The following is a 19302-nucleotide window of genomic DNA, read 5'->3' as shown; positions in this document are numbered from 1 at the left end:
TATATTAGAGCATCTATGGCAACCGAACATTTTCAGAAAACCGAGAAATCAATTATGAGAGCTACAATTTATTTTAGTGCCTGTGAAATGACAGCTATGCTGCCTGGTTTTGACAGTTATGCTTAAAATATGTTTTCTGGATCTGGATATAGAGAGGAGAAAACAAAGCAAGCAGCCATCTCTTTAATTGGGGATGAAGTCTCTTCCAATGAAACAGTAAATAGTTTTTTTTTCCCCCAGGCTTACTTTCAGACTACTAACAGTAATCTTCTGTTTACAATTAAATGCAGCACAACTATAGTCAATTGTTTTGTATATGTTTGTGTTCTGAAAACACTGGCTCGATTAGTTTGTGGTCTTAGTTTGCTTTAAATAAAAAGCATTTTTATCTTCTCAGCATTTTCAACAATTAATATTTAACAAACAATACCAAAGACCACATTTCCAATAACTAGGTGAATAATATATAGCGTAAAACTGTTTTTATTAGCCTAATTTAGTCTGACATTTATTCAAATGTGGGTGGTGATGAAATTGCAGCAGTAAAATTAATTTTGTGTTCCTACGTTAGGCAATACAGCAAGGAATCTAGAAAAGTAAAATATCAGGCTGCTGAAAAAAAGTCCTCATACTGGCCACAGTAGAGAAAAATACTCAATGGATGAAAAGAAGGAGCTGGGATGTTGCACTGTAATTATGTGTGAGTTAACACAGTTTTACCTGAAACTGGCTTTTCATGCAAGGGGAGAGCAGTTGTCTTCTCTGTGTGCTCCAGGCTAGGTCCCTACGTTCTCTGAGTATTATCAGGATGAGTGGTGTGTTGATAATGGATGGATTGATCAACACCATTTTAATTCAATCTATTACGTGCATGTGGAAGGTACGGGCGTGAATTTCTACTTAGTGCCTTGTAGTGCAAAGTAAGAGTGAGGTGTCCAATTATGGAGGGAGCGTGTCCTGGTGGTTTGTATTGCTGAGTGAAGATGTAGGGTTCAATGCTCAATTGTTCAATTGTTGTGATCAATGGTGACCTGGGGTGTCTGTGTGGAGCCTGAATGTTGTCTTCGGGTTCTCAGGGGCGTTTGCTGGGTGCTCCAGTGTTCACCTCCTCCACCACCATCCCCACCATTGTTCCTTGTACTTTGAGGACAGTCTCAAGTTTTCCATGACCTTCACCAGGAGATACGCTTGACTGCTGCAGGATGGAAGTGGTTTCAAATTGGTCTTTTCTGTCTGTTACTTTATCTGTCATTTTACTGGACTCCACATGAAAATTCAGTTCCTGGCAAATGGAACAGTTCCTGGCAAAATTCGGTTCCTGGCAAATGGTCTGTTATCTGATTTTTAAAAAACAAATTCATGTCCAAAAACCTCTTTTGGTGATCAATTCTCCTCTGTATTCTAGAGAAGGTTCATCGTCATCTATTATCATTAGTCTGTAGCATTTAGACTCACCCAATTGTATTGAGAAATGTGGGATGTGGGGTTAGATTTGATGTTTATAATTGTGGGTTGAACTTAAGTGGAATGTACCAAAAATGGAATGTTGAGGGCATTGGAATGTACCAAAAATGGGAGGGGGGTGAAACATAAGCAATGGACAAAAGAGTGTTCACTACTGGCAGATTTCTAATTATTGAGGCCAAAGATTTACTTTTTTCCTGAACTTGAATGATAAACACTGTTTATTATCGCTGTTATTTAAACATTTCATTTGAATTGGTGAGGTAGGAGCTCAAGACAAATGAGGGACTGTAGTTTGGGGGGAGGGACTGTAGTGTTGACAAGGCCTGCTCACTTTCCTCTCACCATGCCCAGCCCTGGCTGCCCAGGCCTGTGCTCTGAAGGAAGAGAACGACAGCCTGCGCTGGCAGCTGGACGCCTACAGGAACGAGGTGGAGCTGCTGAAGCAGGAGCAGGGGAAGCTGTACAGGACCGAAGAGGACCACACCAGAGAGCAGCAGCTGCAGTTCCTGCAGCAGACAGTGCAGAGCATGCAGCAGGTACAGGGCTGTGTCCTCCCTACACCCCCATTCACTCACTCTTCTGCAGCAGACAGTGCAGAGACTGTGCAGGTACAGGGCTGTGTCCTCACTACACCCTCGTTCACTCACTCTTCTGCAGCAGACAGTGCAGAGACAGGGCTGTGTCCTCACTACACCCTCGTTCACTCACTCTTCTGCAGCAGACAGTACAGAGACAGGGCTGTGTCCTCACTACACCCTCGTTCACTCACTCTTCTGCAGCAGACAGTACAGAGACAGGGCTGTGTCCTCACTACACCCTCGTTCACTCACTCTTCTGCAGCAGACAGTACAGAGACAGGGCTGTGTCCTCACTACACCCTCGTTCACTCACTCTTCTGCAGCAGACAGTGCAGAGACAGGGCTGTGTCCTCACTACACCCTCGTTCACTCACTCTTCTGCAGCAGACAGTACAGAGACAGGGCTGTGTCCTCACTACACCCTCGTTCACTCACTCTTCTGCAGCAGACAGTACAGAGACAGGGCTGTGTCCTCACTACACCCTCGTTCACTCACTCTTCTGCAGCAGACAGTACAGAGACAGGGCTGTGTCCTCACTACACCCTCGTTCACTCACTCTTCTGCAGCAGACAGTGCAGAGACAGGGCTGTGTCCTCACTACACCCTCGTTCACTCAGTCTCCTCCTGCAGCAGCTGAGAAGGGTGGTTGCTGTCTCCCCGCGGCTAGTTTAGGGATCCATCCTCAGAGAGGAGCCCATCAATAAAATAATGCACATATGGAACATAGAGCCTTGAAAAGTTGTTTTACATAATGAATATTAAATGCATTTTTTAGCATTGGCCAAATCCCACATTTCATTATTCCTGCTAATAGCTTCTTGGGCCATAATTATTTTTGCCATTATTTAGTTCAGGCATTCTTCAAGGCACATAAAAATTGTTAATGCTATTCACTCTCGCAGCAATATCATTTTATTTGCATATTGCTCACTCTGTCAACACTGGCAGCCTCACTGCTCTTTGTATTTCTAAGAGGGGTGCAACTTCTGTAATTGTATTAAATGTGTTTTTCATGTGTCTTGTTTCTTAGGCGATATTATTACTTCTTTATTAGTGACTAAGGTAATTTATTATTTTTTCACTGTGAGATAAATGCATTATTAAACCCAATCTTTGATATGTTTAAACACAGTGTGGAGGCAGTGCACTGGCATGGCACTTACCAAAGTTGCCTCACAGCTCTTGAGAACCGGATCTGATTCTGGACTGAAGAACCTTTTGTGTGGCTTTTGCATGTTATCAGGAATTTTCTCCCACCTCCCAAAAGAATTGCTGGCTATGATATGTGGTGTTTCTCAATTACCTGTGCATATGTGTGTGTGCCCTGAGATAGACTGGTGCCCATCCCTTATTGTGTGCTGTGGGGCTGCTGTGACACGTAAACCAGACTGTGTCGACTACACAACATTTGGAACAAGTGGACGGATCTCTGTCCTGCCTGCTAATATTTCACAAAAAGGAAATAGTGACCGACAGGACATAGGTCTAGAGGATTTCTAAAGAGTCATTTTCTAAAACATCACATCACAACATCTCATGATTTAAATTCTGTCTTTGTTTTTTTTTTTTTCCCATAGCAACTGTTGGATTTGCAAGAAGAGTTAAAAGCGAAAGGATATGAGCTAGAACACGCAAAGGATGAGCAGAGGTGCCTGGAGAGGGAGCTTGCAGCCTTGAAAGAAAAGGTAAGGAAGTCGTATGGGCAGAGAGGGATATGAAGATGCAGTTAAGAAACTGTATGTCATTACAGTAAAACATCAGAATTTGCCAGAACTATATTCACATTTTAGCCCATTCGCACAAAATCTTTAGTGAGCACGTTTTCCACATCCACATCATTTACATCTATGGATCTACTTTACTTGACCTGCATTGGAACAGTAAAGGCATATAACATGATAACCTGCATGGCTCCCTAGGGTATCATTGTCTTAGTTGTCATGTGTCTCATGTAAAAGGATAAGAAAAATGATAAAAGAGAGAATGAAGCAATTTGCAGGAGCAGGAGAGTGGGAAGGGAGTGAGTGCATGTCATATACAGTACTGTCTCTTATCTGCACATTTAACATTTGCAAAATATGTTTTCATTTCATTTGTGATTCAGAGGGGGGAATGAAACTGAGCCAAAACGGTTTGTAAGCACAACTTACTGTATAAAATTAGCCATGCAACAGACAAGGATTGCGACATGAATCTAGCTAGTGAGTGAACGCACCTCGTTCTGTGTCCTGAGATACTTTACAGGTTCACTGATAGTTGTATTGCCCTCTTCAATACAATGGAGTATGGAAATCGCACCTGTTTATTGGATCTTTTTGGAAGAAGACCAGAATACACATTGGACTTTCTAGCAAATGTACTATCCATCTATCTTTTTTTGTAACTGCTTCATCCAATTCAGGGCTGTCTGGGAGCTAGAGCCTGTATCAGCAAGCAAAGGGTACAAAGCAGGATACATCCTGGACAGGACGCCAGTCTATTAGAGGGCCCACACAGACACACATGTACACATTCACACCAGGGCCGAATTTCCCAGAAGCCAGTTTAACCACCAGTACGTCTTTGGACTGTGGGAGGAAACCAGAGCGCCCAGAAGAAACCCATGTAAACTTGGAGAGAACATAAAAAACATGTTGTACAAACCCCAGGTCTGGACTTGAACCCAGGACCCCTGCTCTGCGAGGCAGTAATGCTAACCAGAACATCACCATGTCACCTTCGTTGTAATGTAGACGATTCAAAATCCACAGTTAGGGATGTTGAAAAAAATCCTAGGTAATGGTCAAGCAATTCTCAGATATGTTGGTGATAAAACTGCTGTCTGATGTCACACTCTAACAAAGTAGTCATATTATCCTTGTCTAGCCACGTAAGAACATGGGTTTGTGTTGAACATGTTCATGTTTTGCTAGCACTGTACTTCAGTTACTTATTATACAGTACCTTACTTATCTGCAGATTGCTACCATGGCAATATGAAAGAATCCTAGAGAAAGTGTGTGCCTTACCCCACTTTTATTATGTTTTAATTTGATCTCCACTCCTTTGTGTGGTGCATACTGAAAGGCACAATAATCAGTAATGCAGGATGTAAGTGTTACGACCACGGACTGAGATCCGCGTCAGGTCTTGTAGTAGACCCTATGCGATGCGGTAAGTACTGGAGAAAACAGGAGGCGTGGTAAAAGGAAACACACAGGGGTTTAATAGTGCACAAAATAATAGTGACAGCACGTGAGACAGTGAAGGGGGGATACAAAGAATGGCATCCAAATCCAACCAGGTCCAAAGGCAGGTCAGGGCACAGTCCGAGAGTCCATCAGCGAGTAATCCATCCTGGGACGCAACAAGGTTAAAATCCCCGGGAGGGGGGAACACATGAACAGACAAAACATGGAGGTCCAAGGGTGACGGGGCGAGATCCTCCAGACCCCGGGCTCAGGAAGTGGGAGGTGTTGGGGATGAGGCCTATGCCCTCAGGAGATGGACGTAGGGTTTCCTGGTGCTAGGCGGGCCTCGCGACATCCTTACCCTAATGATGAGCCCCAAGGACTGGAGGAGCTAGTCTTTAAATAAGCCACCTGAGAGGGTACACCTGGGGAGCTTAATCACAAGAACAATAACGGGAGTAGTGGAGCGCCCTCTAGGGAGGAATGTCAGGCGTAACAGTAAGGCCCCTCCTGTAGGTAGAATGGCCTGTTCTCTTTTTTTTAGTTTTTCTAAACTGGATAAAGTATTTAAGGACCTGAGCTTACTAGCCAGTTTATTACAAATCCTGTCCTGAGACCGAATGAAAAAGATGGAGGACATCTTTTGTAATTTACAGGCAAGCACCATCATCTTTTCCCCAACTGCGGGCAGCCAGAGATTTCCCTGCTGACACATGTTTCCTTTTCAATTGCACTCAGTGGAGAGTGTAGCCAAAACTGACAGCTAGAATAGAGTGCAACAAATTCATTCAGTCTGCCCCCAAAGGAAGCTGGTTTGGAAACGTCCCAACCCAAGTCCCCTCAGTTTTGAAGTTTCCGTTCTGTTAGCGGGGGATACTTGAGAGAGAAAGAACCTCCTGCACAAGCCAGGCTAATTCACTGCAAACAATTCCTCTGATCCGTATCCAGACAGTGTCAGCTGATGCTTTTCCACTGTCAGTGTCCATATCTGCTGCTGACCCTGCAACTTCTCTCTTTCTAACTTTTGCTACTGTTCCTGTTCTCTGTCAAGAAAGTCAGAGCACATTGACCATAATGCCATTCTCCCCATGTATTCTTTGTGATTCAAGGCTCTCATCCTGTTGTGTATTGAAAGACGTCAGGGTATCTACATCAGCAACACAGCGGGGAAGCTTGTTCAATTTCCCAATTACCCTTTCTCTGATACAACAGCAGTGTATCAGAAGTGCCTCCTGGTCTTGGTTTCAAATGCTCTTAGTTTTCACTTCTGTCCTATGGTTTGTGTTTCAGTGTGTTGACTTAAAAGGTTCATTCCTTGAAGCCTTGAAATACATCTGGTTGCTCTGCACCAGTATTTTTTTACTATTAGGGTCAGAAAACAAAAGTCTTTACTACCGCTCTGTATATTTCACTTTTTGTGAATGAACTAATGTAAACCTCATAGCTGACAACCTTGTAATTGTTACATCATCTGTATCTTTCGGCATGGCATTTCTAATAAGTTATATCTGTTAGGCAGTGCATTTGCAGTCTCTTGAAATACATGAGCATTATCATTTATATTTGCTATTTCAGTGCATCCAGCTTCTGTAAAATGTTAGAGTCTATACACTGTATAGACGTAAATGTATAATAATTTATAGATTTTGTCTTGTCAAGGTTGAATTAGACTGAAATGTTCTTTCAGTACTTAAAATATGTTTTCTTTAATGTTGCACAGTTAATAAACAATATGGATACTGTGGAGATGAGCAGCAATGGATTACATGAAAAGGTATGTGTGTCCTTCCAGGATGTTTTTCTTATTTGATACACAAGCAGCATCTTGATGACCTATTTCTGCCTGTCAAATGTCTTCAGACTTTTTTTGTATAAATCAGACCTAATCTGGAAATGTCCTTTCCACATTATGGGTCCGCCTGTCACTATATTAGGGGAACTTTTTCTTTAAAAAAAATGCAATACTGCTACCATAGCACATTGCATATGCAACAGTCACCACTACTGCAGTGGAATTCATCTGCAGGGGGTGGCCTTCAATGGTCTATCAATACTGTTGAAGTTATTGGCCTTTCCTTTAGAACTAAATGCATACATTAGTGCAACAGAGACAATGCTGACCAATGATACCATAACAACTGTAACTGAGAAGCACTAGTTGTATTAGCATAAATCATGATAGATAGGTTTTAAAATGACTTGTATTATTCAATTATGTTGAACAATGTAATAAATTCCATTTCACAAAACACATTTTTCACATTAGGTTTAGGAAAATTAGAAACTACTCACAAATCTCTTCCAATAAATGTCAATTACAGCGTGAAAATCACAACTGCAGACTTTCCAGTGATATAAGCGTTCCAGCTTGATTAAGTAAAGATAAACAGATGGATCAAAAGATAATTTTAATATGGTTTTAGATATTGGAAGACAAAACTTTCGTTCTCAGCAATAACTTCCCAGATATTTGATATTGCTCATGATTTCTAAAAGCCCTCATGGAATATGTCAGTGAAATTCTATACAGTTTTTATAGGAAAAAAGTCCCAGAAGTTACTCCAGAAATCCTGTATGGGGTGTTCTGTACCAATCCAGGTTATGTAAGGGTTTGAACCCAGTCTTAGGGGGTATCGTCTGTTTGTAAATCAAATTCCTATTGTATAGACTTTATATTTACGAAGTTCAGTTTATGGAAAACATCCATTTGTACTTCCAGCTGTTCTGACAGCTGTCATTCACTCTGTGTGCTGAACAGGGAATGAATGGATGCACTGTGTCGAGCCTTTATCAGAGTCAAGAAAAGAAAACTGAGACTCATATCCGAGGACCTCTGAAGTCAGAAAAAGAAGCTCTTTTACTGGGTAATTGTACTACATTTCTGTGCTAGAGCTAGCTTTTGATCTATAAAAATCTCCAGTAGCAAGAATCTATAGGGAATAGTGGGTAAGAAACATGCCCTGTTTAATAAATGTGCAATCTTACATAAGGGAAAAAATACATTAAATGAGCTAGTATTTTTTTAGCAACATAAGCCCCTGCATTTCAATTTATAATCAGATAAGACTGATGAATTTCACGCAGAAGATAAATTGAAGGAATATGTAAAGCAGGATAATACAAAGGCTTTGATTCTTATGAGGCCTTCTGCATCAAATGTTTGTCAGACTGTGCCGGTGAGATGAGAGATGTGTCATATTGTGAAAGGGAACACAGGAGACTTGTACAGCTTTCATTGCCAACTGCTTGCCTGGCTGCTGACCAGGGACAGACTCTGGAGTCTGGTTTCATCCCTTCATGTGCCCACAATTTCCAATGGATGCCCATGCTGTAGATACGCTTTAGATCCCAACGAAAATCCATTTGTGCAAACAGTGGAGGAACAGACTTCACCCAAGTCAACAACCACAATATAGGCATGCTTGCTTAAGAAAGATTAATCGATTCATTCTTGCCTAATTACAAATTTGGATTTGTGAGTCTTGGGAAATGCATAGCGACAGAGAGACGTCACACACAAGCAAGATGAAACATATTGTAGCTGTTCGGTTTCCCTTTATAATGACAAACTCCTTTTTTTTCAAATTTAATCAGTAATGAACTGTTCTTACATAGCTCTTTTCATCCTAAAGGATCCCAAAAGGCTTTACCTGTCGGAGGTGAGCCACTTTCCTTTGCTACTAAAGAGCAGTAGCAGCCTCACTGCATAGCACATTTTTCAAATCACATTCTGAAATAACTATTTCCTGATGAAAAAGCAGAAGGCCCATTGCTAAAATTGCTTTCCTTTTTAATAGAGTCTTAAACATCCATTAGTTTTCAGTGTTACAAATGAATCAGGATACAACGTAGTTCACCGTTACCCACAGAACACAGACAATCTTTGGTGACCTTTCAAAATGTTTAAATTGATTTGACAGTATAAGAGAATTAGTGAGAGGTTCAATGCATAAGCAGAGCTATACACACGTTTCTTGCCCTGTATTCCTTCATAAGCATACAGCAGTTTGCCTCTATCTACTGAAATGTTCATGAAACGGCCACTGTGGTATTTAAATCACTAAACAGAAACATCAAACATGTCTCAATCTCACCTTTCTAAACAAGTGGCCATTACAATACATACAGATTTATGTTCTCTTTGCCTTTATATGAAAAAATAATCTAAGAAAAAGTATTTCGTAAAATAATGATAACTAAATGGACAGGCACCACTATTAAAATAGTAAGGCATCACATTGTCCTACTGTATGTATAAGAAAATAATCTAGTATAATTAGAAGAATAAGAAAATTCTAAGAACTCCACCCAGACTACGGCACGTTTTTCAGCATGCATATTATCTGTAAGGCTTCAGCTGGTCATATCCTTAAAATCCAGCCTTGTATTTTTAAACACTTCCACCCCCCTCTCTGCTGAAACACTGCGCCTTTACAATAGGCCCTCTGAAGGGAATTGCATGTGCTTCTCCTGTAATTGGCAGCGTTACGCCATATAAATCAAGGAAATAAATATTGGCTCCTGGTTCTCAAGAGACGGCAATATATTCTCCTCCTCGCATTGTTCCGTTCCTTTTCCAGGACCTCTCTCAAGTAATCAGCTTAAGTAGTTGTTTCAGCTCCACCAGTTATTATATTATTGTGCCTGCATTGTTATTGCATTGTATGCGTGTGAGGGCCATTTTGGTTTTGCCCCGACAGTTTCAGACCTGTTTAATTAACCTTGCCTTTTTGCCTTCAGGAATTATATCTACCTTCCTGCACGTCCACCCATTTGGTGCAAACATAGAGTACCTCTGGTCTTATATTCAAAGACTGGATACCAAGGTAACCTATCTGTTGATCAATTTCCTAATACAACTCAAGGGTACTGAACTCTGGATGGCTGTGCTTTCTTTTTATGTACTACTTTAATACATGTAGTCTTTAAAGCACCCTTCACAGCTGTATTGTAGGTTGATGTACATTGGACGAAATGAAGATAATAGAAACGCAGGCAGATAAAATACAATACAACATACACTGACAACATCCAGCCAGTCAAAAGCAAAATTAAACAAATGAGGTTTTCACGTAAGATTTGATCCCATATCACATATTAGAGTCTTCAACAGTCCACAGCATGGAGTTTGAAGGCCATTACTCTCGTTGGTTTCTAAATCAGCCCTTGGGACAAATAAAAGACTTTAAAAAATGAAGTGTTTGAGAATGTGATGTTTCGGTCACTAGACAAACAAAACAAAGAAAACTGAATACCCTTTTTGTCCTTCTCAAAATTAGAAACAGTGCCTGTTATTTCTTTAAGAAAAGATGCTTTTTAAAAGATGTATTTTTTTAAGCAGTCCACTTCTTCAAACTAGTCATGCAGTGCTGGTTGAATTTCTATGGATAAAAATGGGTTTTGTGCTACACAGTACAGAGGGGGTGTTCTTTAAAGTGTGGGATGGTGCAGAGAATCACCTGGGTCTTTCTGTCCTCCTTTACCAGGCCGTTGGTTAATGTTTTTATTGTGTTTTGCTCACTAGATCTCAGCGGCTGAAATCGAAAGGCTGATGGTACGACTGCCCCGCATGTTCAAGCAAGAGTTCACAGGTGTTGGAGCCACGCTGGAAAAGAGGTGGAAATTTTGTGGTTTTGAGGGAATTCACACTGTTTGACACAACAAAATGATTCTGAATCCTTCAGTAAAACGTACCGGAAGACAGCACATTAATTCCCACTCTACCAAAGGTAACAGATGGGTATCTTTTCTATACCACAGGAGCCTGGCTTTTAATTACAGGTGTATTGACCCTAGTGAGTAAAGATTTTGTGCAGCTATATTGGAGACTTCCCCCATTAAAGTGGGACAGATGTACTTGAAAAAACCTTTCCACAGTAAACTGATTGTGTAACATACAGTGTCTCTCATAGACTCTCCTGTCCTTGGGCAAAGAGCTAAATATGGTACTTTATGCAACTTTATGTTCACTCATGGTTACAAATATATTCTGGGACTCTGAACATAACAAATTTCAATAAGAAAATTCACAATGATTCAGATGAATTAATAAAAAGATATATTGCTTTTAAACAGAAGTTGTGATCTATCCTTACACCAATACTGCATTAAGCCTCCAATCAAAAGAGCAAAGCAGTCCTTAAGATGCCTTTTTTTGGAGGGCTATACTGTATTTTCCATCACAATATATTATTTTCTTTTACCTGGAAGTGAAAATATTACGGTAAAGATGTCTTCTGTACTTGCAATCCATGTACTGTAGTACAAATCTGTAATGTAATATTCTGTTTGTGTACTGCACACATAAATGTTAAGTATTATCTGCTTGTACAAATTATTTTTTATGGAATAAAATGTTTTTATTAAAATTCTGTTGATCCCTATAACAGAGATCAGTTTTCCTCAACCAGATCTAGCATTCCTGAAGTACAAACAGCACATGTACACCAATGAAATATACAGTACAGTATGTATTACTGTTTTTCAGTTATAAATAATATAAACATTGCTAAGAACAGATTGGAATCACAGTACATTGAAATACTTTGACATTTGATATTTTAATATTTTATTTCACGGCAGTTCATAATACAGAAGTGAGTAAATCTAGACTAGTTTATGAATTCTGCTGGAATCATTTTGTGTTCATTTCACAAGGGTAGAAAACATCAAGTACTGCTATTACTGCACTTTTAAAACCTGGAGATCACCCAGCCCTAAACTGCCATGAAAAGTACAAACCAATCAATAGAATGACCATAGCCCAGGAGAAAACAGAATATTCAGCTGAAATGTCATTTAAGTTTCAAGAGCAAATAAAATGAAAGAAATAATCAGACCTCTACATCGGCCATGTTGGCAGAGGCTGTCACAATCTCTGCTTGCTTGTCAGGTAAGTCATGAGCAGATTAATCCGACATGCAGAGGGCGATACTTAACACACTCCTCGGAGACCTTTGACACACACAGGAACCTGAGGTTTGGACACCTCCCTTATTGCAGATAATCTGCTCTAGGCTCACTCAGCCTTTTGATGTTTAAATGTGAAAGGTCCACAAACCCCATACAGTAAAGTGCTGTGTGTGTGTAACATAGGTCTTGGCCAAACATTTGACTTCAACCCTAGCGAATGGTCTTCAAAAAATGTATCAAAGGGTAGGGTTTGTCCCCGAGAGGCTGCAAGAAAAAAAGCATCCTGTAATGCTCACGTTCAGTACCTACACAAAACTGGATATGGTTCACAATATTTTAAGACCACAGGAAAGTCATTTCCGATAAAACAATAACAGTCGGGGAAGATGCAGAATCTCTTAGATTGACCACTAATTTAACCCCAAATGCTTCTTGCATGCGTGTCAAGACCCCCAAGAAACCAGCCACATTAACTACTGTATTAAAATGGCACTATGATTAAATAGTGCAGCAACTAAAAGGTACGACAATCAGGATGATGTAGATGGACCTACAGCAATTCTTTTAAACTTATTACCTGCCCTGGACCAGGATTGGACACCTTGGACACCCCTGAGTTACACTATTTGTTTTAAGACTATGCTTGCAGTTCTTATATAAGTTTATATTTTTGAAAAAAATCCAACTCTGTAGTATGAAGGCATAATAACCTTGACCACATCATTTGTATAAAGAGAATTAACCGAAAGCCTCTTAACCTCATGAAAACATTAAGTGAAAATACAGAAATTGTGAAGAATTGCTACAAATATTATACTGTACGTGGCAATAACTGAAGCAGATTAGCACTCAGAGGATTTGGGGTGTCTAATGTGTTAAGTGTTTTACCAAAATTGAAGATTTAAGTTATGTGCAAAATTGCAGTGTGCTTGGAGTTTGTATTGTGCGTTCTTAATGTGTTCACATGGGTTTCGTCTGGGTGATCTGCTTTCCTCCCACAGTGCAAAGACAAACTGGCTTCTGGGAAAACTGGCCCTGGTATGAAGGTGTGTGTTTGTGGCTGTGTGGACGTAATGAACTGGCATCCTGTGCAGGGTGTGTCCTACCTTGCATCCACTGCTTCCTGGGATAGGCTCTGATCCACCATGACACTGAGTCGGAGAAGCTGGTATTGGAAGTGATGTGATAATGATGTGATATGATGTTACATACATTTTTTTTTAAATGTTTCAATTCTCTAAAGAATTATACATTATAATTGTAATGCGTTTGTTCTTCTTGACTCCCTTTCCTTAGCTGTATTGTACATATTTTAAACAAAGTGTGAGTTTAACCCACACATATAAAAACTGGCACATACACTGGTTAGAAGACAAATAAGAATTAAGAATTTAGATTTCATATTTAAAAGAGTAGATGAAAATAGCAGGAGCAACAAATTATATCATACTATCCCTTACACAGATTCACTGCTGCGTTAATGACAAAACAGTGTCATTGTGGGAGGAACAAATCTTTTTTTATATCTTTTTTGTACCTGGAGCAATCAAAAACAAGAACACTGCTATACTACAAAATTCCCCCAGTTTTTACTAATTAGTGCTGTATTGTTACAGAAAATTGCCGTTTTCACAGAAACCTGTTTTTAAAGAGAAAATAACCGTGGCTGTTATTGTCGGCAAACTGCATTGTGCAGGCTGACAAAAATAATTAAAGTAATTGTAGATCAGACATAGCAATTAACTTTAATCCCTTTCTGGGTCAAATGGGGCAGCCAAAATAAGCAAGTACCAGAGGAGCCTGGCATAGGCGGAGTGGCTCAGAACTGAATTTCAGAGGATTTCGATCATTTTTTTTTTCTTCAAAGCACTTCAAATAATTAAAAAAGAAGAAACCGATACTAAGATTAAGTTTTCCCAGTGAACCCTGCAGCATATCGTCACATGATATAATGTTATTGTAGACTTCTTTGCTTACAGATAACATTTTTATTGGTTGTATTTGGTGTCAGGTTTAGGACTTTACTGCAGTTTCATTACTATGTGACAGAAGAGCAACTTTATCATTTTTTATACAAAACTCTTAGTATTATCAATCTTTCCACAAAAATTGAGAGGCTGGTTCAATTTTCTGACATGCTCAGATCTTGGACTGTTAACTTTCTGCTGGTAGTTCTATGCAAAAAGTGGCTGCTCAACAATGGCTGCTCACTGACAAAAGCTGTGAACATTTCCACTGTCAAATTGTACCATTAGCATATTTTCCAAAGCCTTTCTTTTGACAACTGAACAATGCATTGACATCATGACAATGGAAAAACAATGCTCTTTCCGCCATGAGAATCTTTGCACCCATGCCTATTGTCTTGTACCGACACTAATACGTTCCAAGTGACAAAAGCAAATGACACTGACTTTTTTAAACAAAACCAAGTTTAGATTTAAACCAGAAGGAATGAACAGGCAATAGCTTTGCATATATTTTGATAATGAAACCACTTGGCAGCAGTTAATTAGTTGCAGCATGTTTATGTATTGTTAGCTGGAGCAAGAATATTCAAATCAGTGCCTTTTGAACAAAGTGAAATTTGGGGAATATTTTTTTAAGTATAAATTTAAAGGAGTAAAGTATACACCGTCTGCCAGTTTGTGTTAATTCATTTCTAACTTTCTGTTATCATTGCTGCATTATATATAATGTTTACTACCTGTTCCCATGTGCTACCTATTCCAGTTTGAAAAAGATGTATGTTCTTTTGCTTATGAGCGAAAACAAGCAGGTTATGCACAAAAGCTGAAAACACCAGGAGGGCATTTAAATCTTTAGTCAGTTCAACAGAGATCACCCACATGGTTCTCTCTTTCTGATCTTTTTAACTGTGCACTTTTTCAGTTTCCAGTTTGAGGAGAACTTTCAGAAGAGGATAGTTTAAATGGTTTTTCTTATGTAGGAGGAAAGACTCATGCACAGTATATTAATCCAAAGTGACTTATCTCTGCACCCATTTTATACAGCTGAACATTTGAATGAGGCAATCTCAGTGAAAAACCCAGCTCAAAGATGGAACAGTAGCAAGTCAACCTGCTACAGTATGTCTGTCTGAACCCAGAACACTCCAGTTAAGAAATCAAAGTTCTTACTACTACCCTACACAGTGCTCTCAGACAGTCCTGTTACACGTTCGACTTGAATTCAGTGTTCTCCATTGCGGAACAGTTTAGGGAAACCATCTCAGAATCAGTTCAATCAACCCCTTCTCATGTAGTTAAAGATGCTTGCCTACTATTCAGAAGGTCCAAGATTCAATTCCTGGTCAGTAAGGAGAAGGGTCCCACTAAGAGGTACATTGACAAGTATCTTTTTCATTAAGAAAAAAAAAACAAAGGCTTTAAAGTTATTTTATAAAGAATTAAGGGGGAATAATTTCTCAGAATATTTTTTCTGGAATAATTAGAGTAAGCAAAAGTGCACTCTTGTGTTCAATAAATGCGTGACACGAACTTAACTAAATGCTTTCCTTCCTGGTTTGTGCCCAGCAAGCTCCAGCAAAAATAAAATATAAGAAGATGCATGGCTGCTTACACAATTGCTACTGTTCAGAATGAATTTGATCCATTAAAGAACAGCTGTAAAATGCAGTTATGATGTTCCATACATAACTTAACAGCAAAGTACCTATTCTGCAACACAGAGCTGCTACTGACAATAACAACTATTATGAAGATCCTACTTACATAAAATAATACAATCAAATACAATAAAATAATACAATGCTTTTACAAACAATATAGACATTTGAAAGATATATTATACTAGGCTATTTTGTATACAAATGTATTAACAGCATTGTACCCATATTCTTCCTAAATTGTTGTTATTCAAGAAGTACCTACAACAGTTGCTTAGCAACGAGTCCATAGCTTTTTCTACTCTTAAAGCATGTCAGCTGGCTTCAGGATGCTTGTGATGCTGATTAGTTTGAGAGCTGTTTCTAAAACACATGTACCAAGATGTATTAAAAATGCTATTGCTGTTGTTGCATTTTTAATACCATATTACTACTGCTACCGTGAATTTGTATGCCTAATGATTCAGCTTTCACAGAGATAAAGATTGGAAATTTGTGGTAATTGGTGGTTGACACAATAGTGAAATTAACCCATACTAACCCCAAATTAAACCCATCATTGTCACGCAAATCATTCCTGCACAACCCAAAAAACTTCAATGAAGAAAAGAGCTGGAAGCAGAATAATACCTTTGTTTGCTATTAGGTTGAGAATCACTAGCCCCATTCTTCTAGCAAACGACGAATGTACTAACACTGCTGTCAGGATATTTAATAACTAGGCTGGCCTGAAGGAACAACTCCCTTCAGATGAGAGTGTCTGGTTGAAAAAAACCCACAAACATCTCTAATCCCTGTTTATACTTTCCATAGTAATTAACACCAACTGCTGCATTATAAAACTGAGAGTGTCTGGCTCTCACAAAGAAAAATAAATCCCTCAAACAAATTACATGCTTGGAAAAAATAAAAGCAGAATCATTACCAAAAATGGATACTACAGCCGCGTGCGGTTGCCCAGTATATTATAATTCAAACAGGGCGTTTCTCTAAAAGAGTAGAGGTGTAACCCCGGCGTCCTGGCCAAATTTCCCGTTGGCCCTTACCAATCATGGCCTCCTAATAATCCCCATCTGTGAATTGGCTTCATTACTCTGCTCTCCTCCCCACTGATAGCTGGTGTGTGGTGAGCGTTCTGGCGCACTATGGCTGCCGTCACATCATCCAGGTGGATGCTGCACATTGGTGGTGGTGGAGGGGAGTCCCCATTACCTGTAAAGCGCATTGAGTGGAGTGTCCAGAAAAGTGCTATATACAGTGCCTTGCGAAAGTATTCGGCCCCCTTGAACTTTTCAACCTTTTGCCACATTTCAGGCTTCAAACATAAAGATATAAATTTTTTATTTTATGTGAAGAATCACCAACAAGTGGGACACAATTGTGAAGTGGAACGAAATCTATTGGATTTTTGAAACTTTTTTAACTAATAAAAAAATGAAAAGTGGGGCGTGCAAAATTATTCGGCCCCTTTACTTTCAGTGCAGCAAACTCACTCCAGAAGTTCAGCGAGGATCTCTGAATGATCCAATGTTGTCCTAAATGACTGATGGTGATAAATAGAATCCACCTGTGTGTAATCAAGTCTCTGTATAAATGCACCTGCTCTGTGATAGTCTCAAGGTTCTGTTGAAAGCGCAGAGAGCATCATGAAGACCAAGGAACACACCAGGCAGGTCCGTAATACTGTTGTGGAGAAGTTTAAAGCCGGATTTGGATACAAAAAGATTTCCCAAGCTTCAAACATCCCAAGGAGCACTGTGCAAGCGATCATCTTGAAATGGAAGGAGTATCAGACCACTGCAAATCTACCAAGACCTGGCCGTCCCTCTAAACTTTCAGCTCAGACAAGGAGAAGACTGATCAGAGATGCAGCCAAGAGGCCCATGATCACTCTGGATGAACTGCAGAGAACTACAGCTGAGGTGGGAGAGTCTGTCCATAGGACAACAATCAGTCTTACACTGCACAAATCTGGCCTTTATGGAAGAGTGGCAAGAAGAAAGCCATTTCTCAAAGATATCCATAAAAAGTCTCGTCTAAAGTTTGCCACAAGCCACCTGGGAGACACCCCAAACATGTGGAAGAAGGTGCTCTGGTCAGATGAAACCAAAATCGAACTTTTTGGCCACAATGCAAAACGATATGTTTGGCGTAAAAGCAACACAGCTCATCACCCTCAACACACCATCCCCACTGTCAAACATGGTGGTGGCAGCATCATGGTTTGGGCCTGCTTTTCTTCAGCAGGGACAGGGAAGATGGTTAAAATTGAGGGGAAGATGGATGCAGCCAAATACAGGACCATTCTGGATGAAAACCTGTTGGAGTCTGCAAAAGACCTGAAACTGGGACGGAGATTTATCTTCCAACAAGACAATGATCCCAAACATACAGCAAAATCTACAAAGGAATGGTTCACAAATAAACGTATCCAGGTGTTTGAATGGCCAAGTCAAAGTCCAGACCTGAATCCAATCGAGAATCTGTGGAAAGAGCTGAAAACTGCTGTTCACAAACGCTCTCCATCCAACCTCACTGAGCTCGAGCTGTTTTGCAAGGAAGAATGGGCAAGAATTTCAGTCTCTCGATGTGCAAAACTGATAGAGACATACCCCAAGCGACTTGCAGCTGTAATCGCAGCAAAAGGTGGCTCTACAAAGTATTAACGCAAGGGGGCCGAATAATTTTGCACGCCCCACTTTTCATTTTTTTATTAGTTAAAAAAGTTTCAAAAATCCAATAGATTTCGTTCCACTTCACAATTGTGTCCCACTTGTTGGTGATTCTTCACATAAAATAAAAAAATTATATCTTTATGTTTGAAGCCTGAAATGTGGCAAAAGGTTGAAAAGTTCAAGGGGGCCGAATACTTTCGCAAGGCACTGTAAGTGTAAGCAATTATTATTATTATCATCATAATAATAATAACAATAATAATATATTAAGGGATTCATAGAGTATAAGCATTTAATATCTAGAACTCAAACTGAGTCCAGGAATGATAAAGTTGGGGTCTTGCGTACACATTTACCAGCACATCACTATAGAAAATGTTATGTTCTTCATTTTTCAGTCTATTATAGCTGCAAAGGCTGTTCTTCAGCTAATCTCTGAAGGAATACATAATAAACTATGAATAACTTCTAAATCACTCAGGAGTCCACGATTTCACAAGCTGTCTCAGTTTGGTGGAGTGTATCATAACCTTACACTGCTAATAAGATTCTTGGAGGTGGAGAGAATCACTTACAAGCCTTTCTTAGCCATCTGCAGCTGGATAATAGCTGTTTTCATATTGCTTAACAAATTATGGTGATAAATATACTATAGGACACCTAGAATGAAAACATCAGAAAATATCTGCCAGTCAAACTGATATTTTAATACAGGACAGACATAGTGTTTTACATGTCCTTTTAAACAGTTGGAAGAAATACCAAAAAAAGTGCTGTTTTAATCATTTAAATCAAATACATTTCATAAAACATCCTTGTTTCTCCTACAGAAATGGGTATAAAGGGTTATTTCTCACCCTGATTAATCTCC

General features: G+C 39.6%; 1 protein-coding gene across 4 annotated transcripts in view; it reads left to right on the top strand.

Annotated features, from left to right (window-relative positions):
- The window catches only part of enox1 (ecto-NOX disulfide-thiol exchanger 1), an 83088-nt gene extending 71504 nt beyond the window's left edge, over positions 1-11584 (top strand). For 3 of the 4 annotated variants that reach the window (XM_088602581.1, XM_088602572.1, XM_088602588.1), the window contains 6 exons: positions 1819-2003; positions 3624-3731; positions 6937-6990; positions 7975-8080; positions 9957-10042; positions 10741-11584. In XM_088602581.1, coding sequence (XP_088458707.1) covers positions 1819-2003; positions 3624-3731; positions 6937-6990; positions 7975-8080; positions 9957-10042; positions 10741-10872 — 671 coding nt within the window. In that variant the 3' untranslated portion in view covers positions 10873-11584. Of the gene's footprint in view, positions 1-1818; positions 2004-3623; positions 3732-6936; positions 6991-7935; positions 8081-9956; positions 10043-10740 lie in introns of those variants that run through there. The other variant, XM_088602597.1, reaches the window with a different exon arrangement.
- Positions 11585-19302: the final 7718 nt, after the last annotated feature.

The sequence above is a fragment of the Lepisosteus platostomus genome, chromosome 2, assembly GCF_059453375.1.
Source record: "Lepisosteus platostomus isolate fLepPlt1 chromosome 2, fLepPlt1.hap1, whole genome shotgun sequence".
In the NCBI taxonomy this organism is placed as follows: Eukaryota; Metazoa; Chordata; class Actinopteri; order Semionotiformes; family Lepisosteidae; genus Lepisosteus; species Lepisosteus platostomus.
This window is presented reverse-complemented; position numbering and strand designations above follow the sequence as displayed.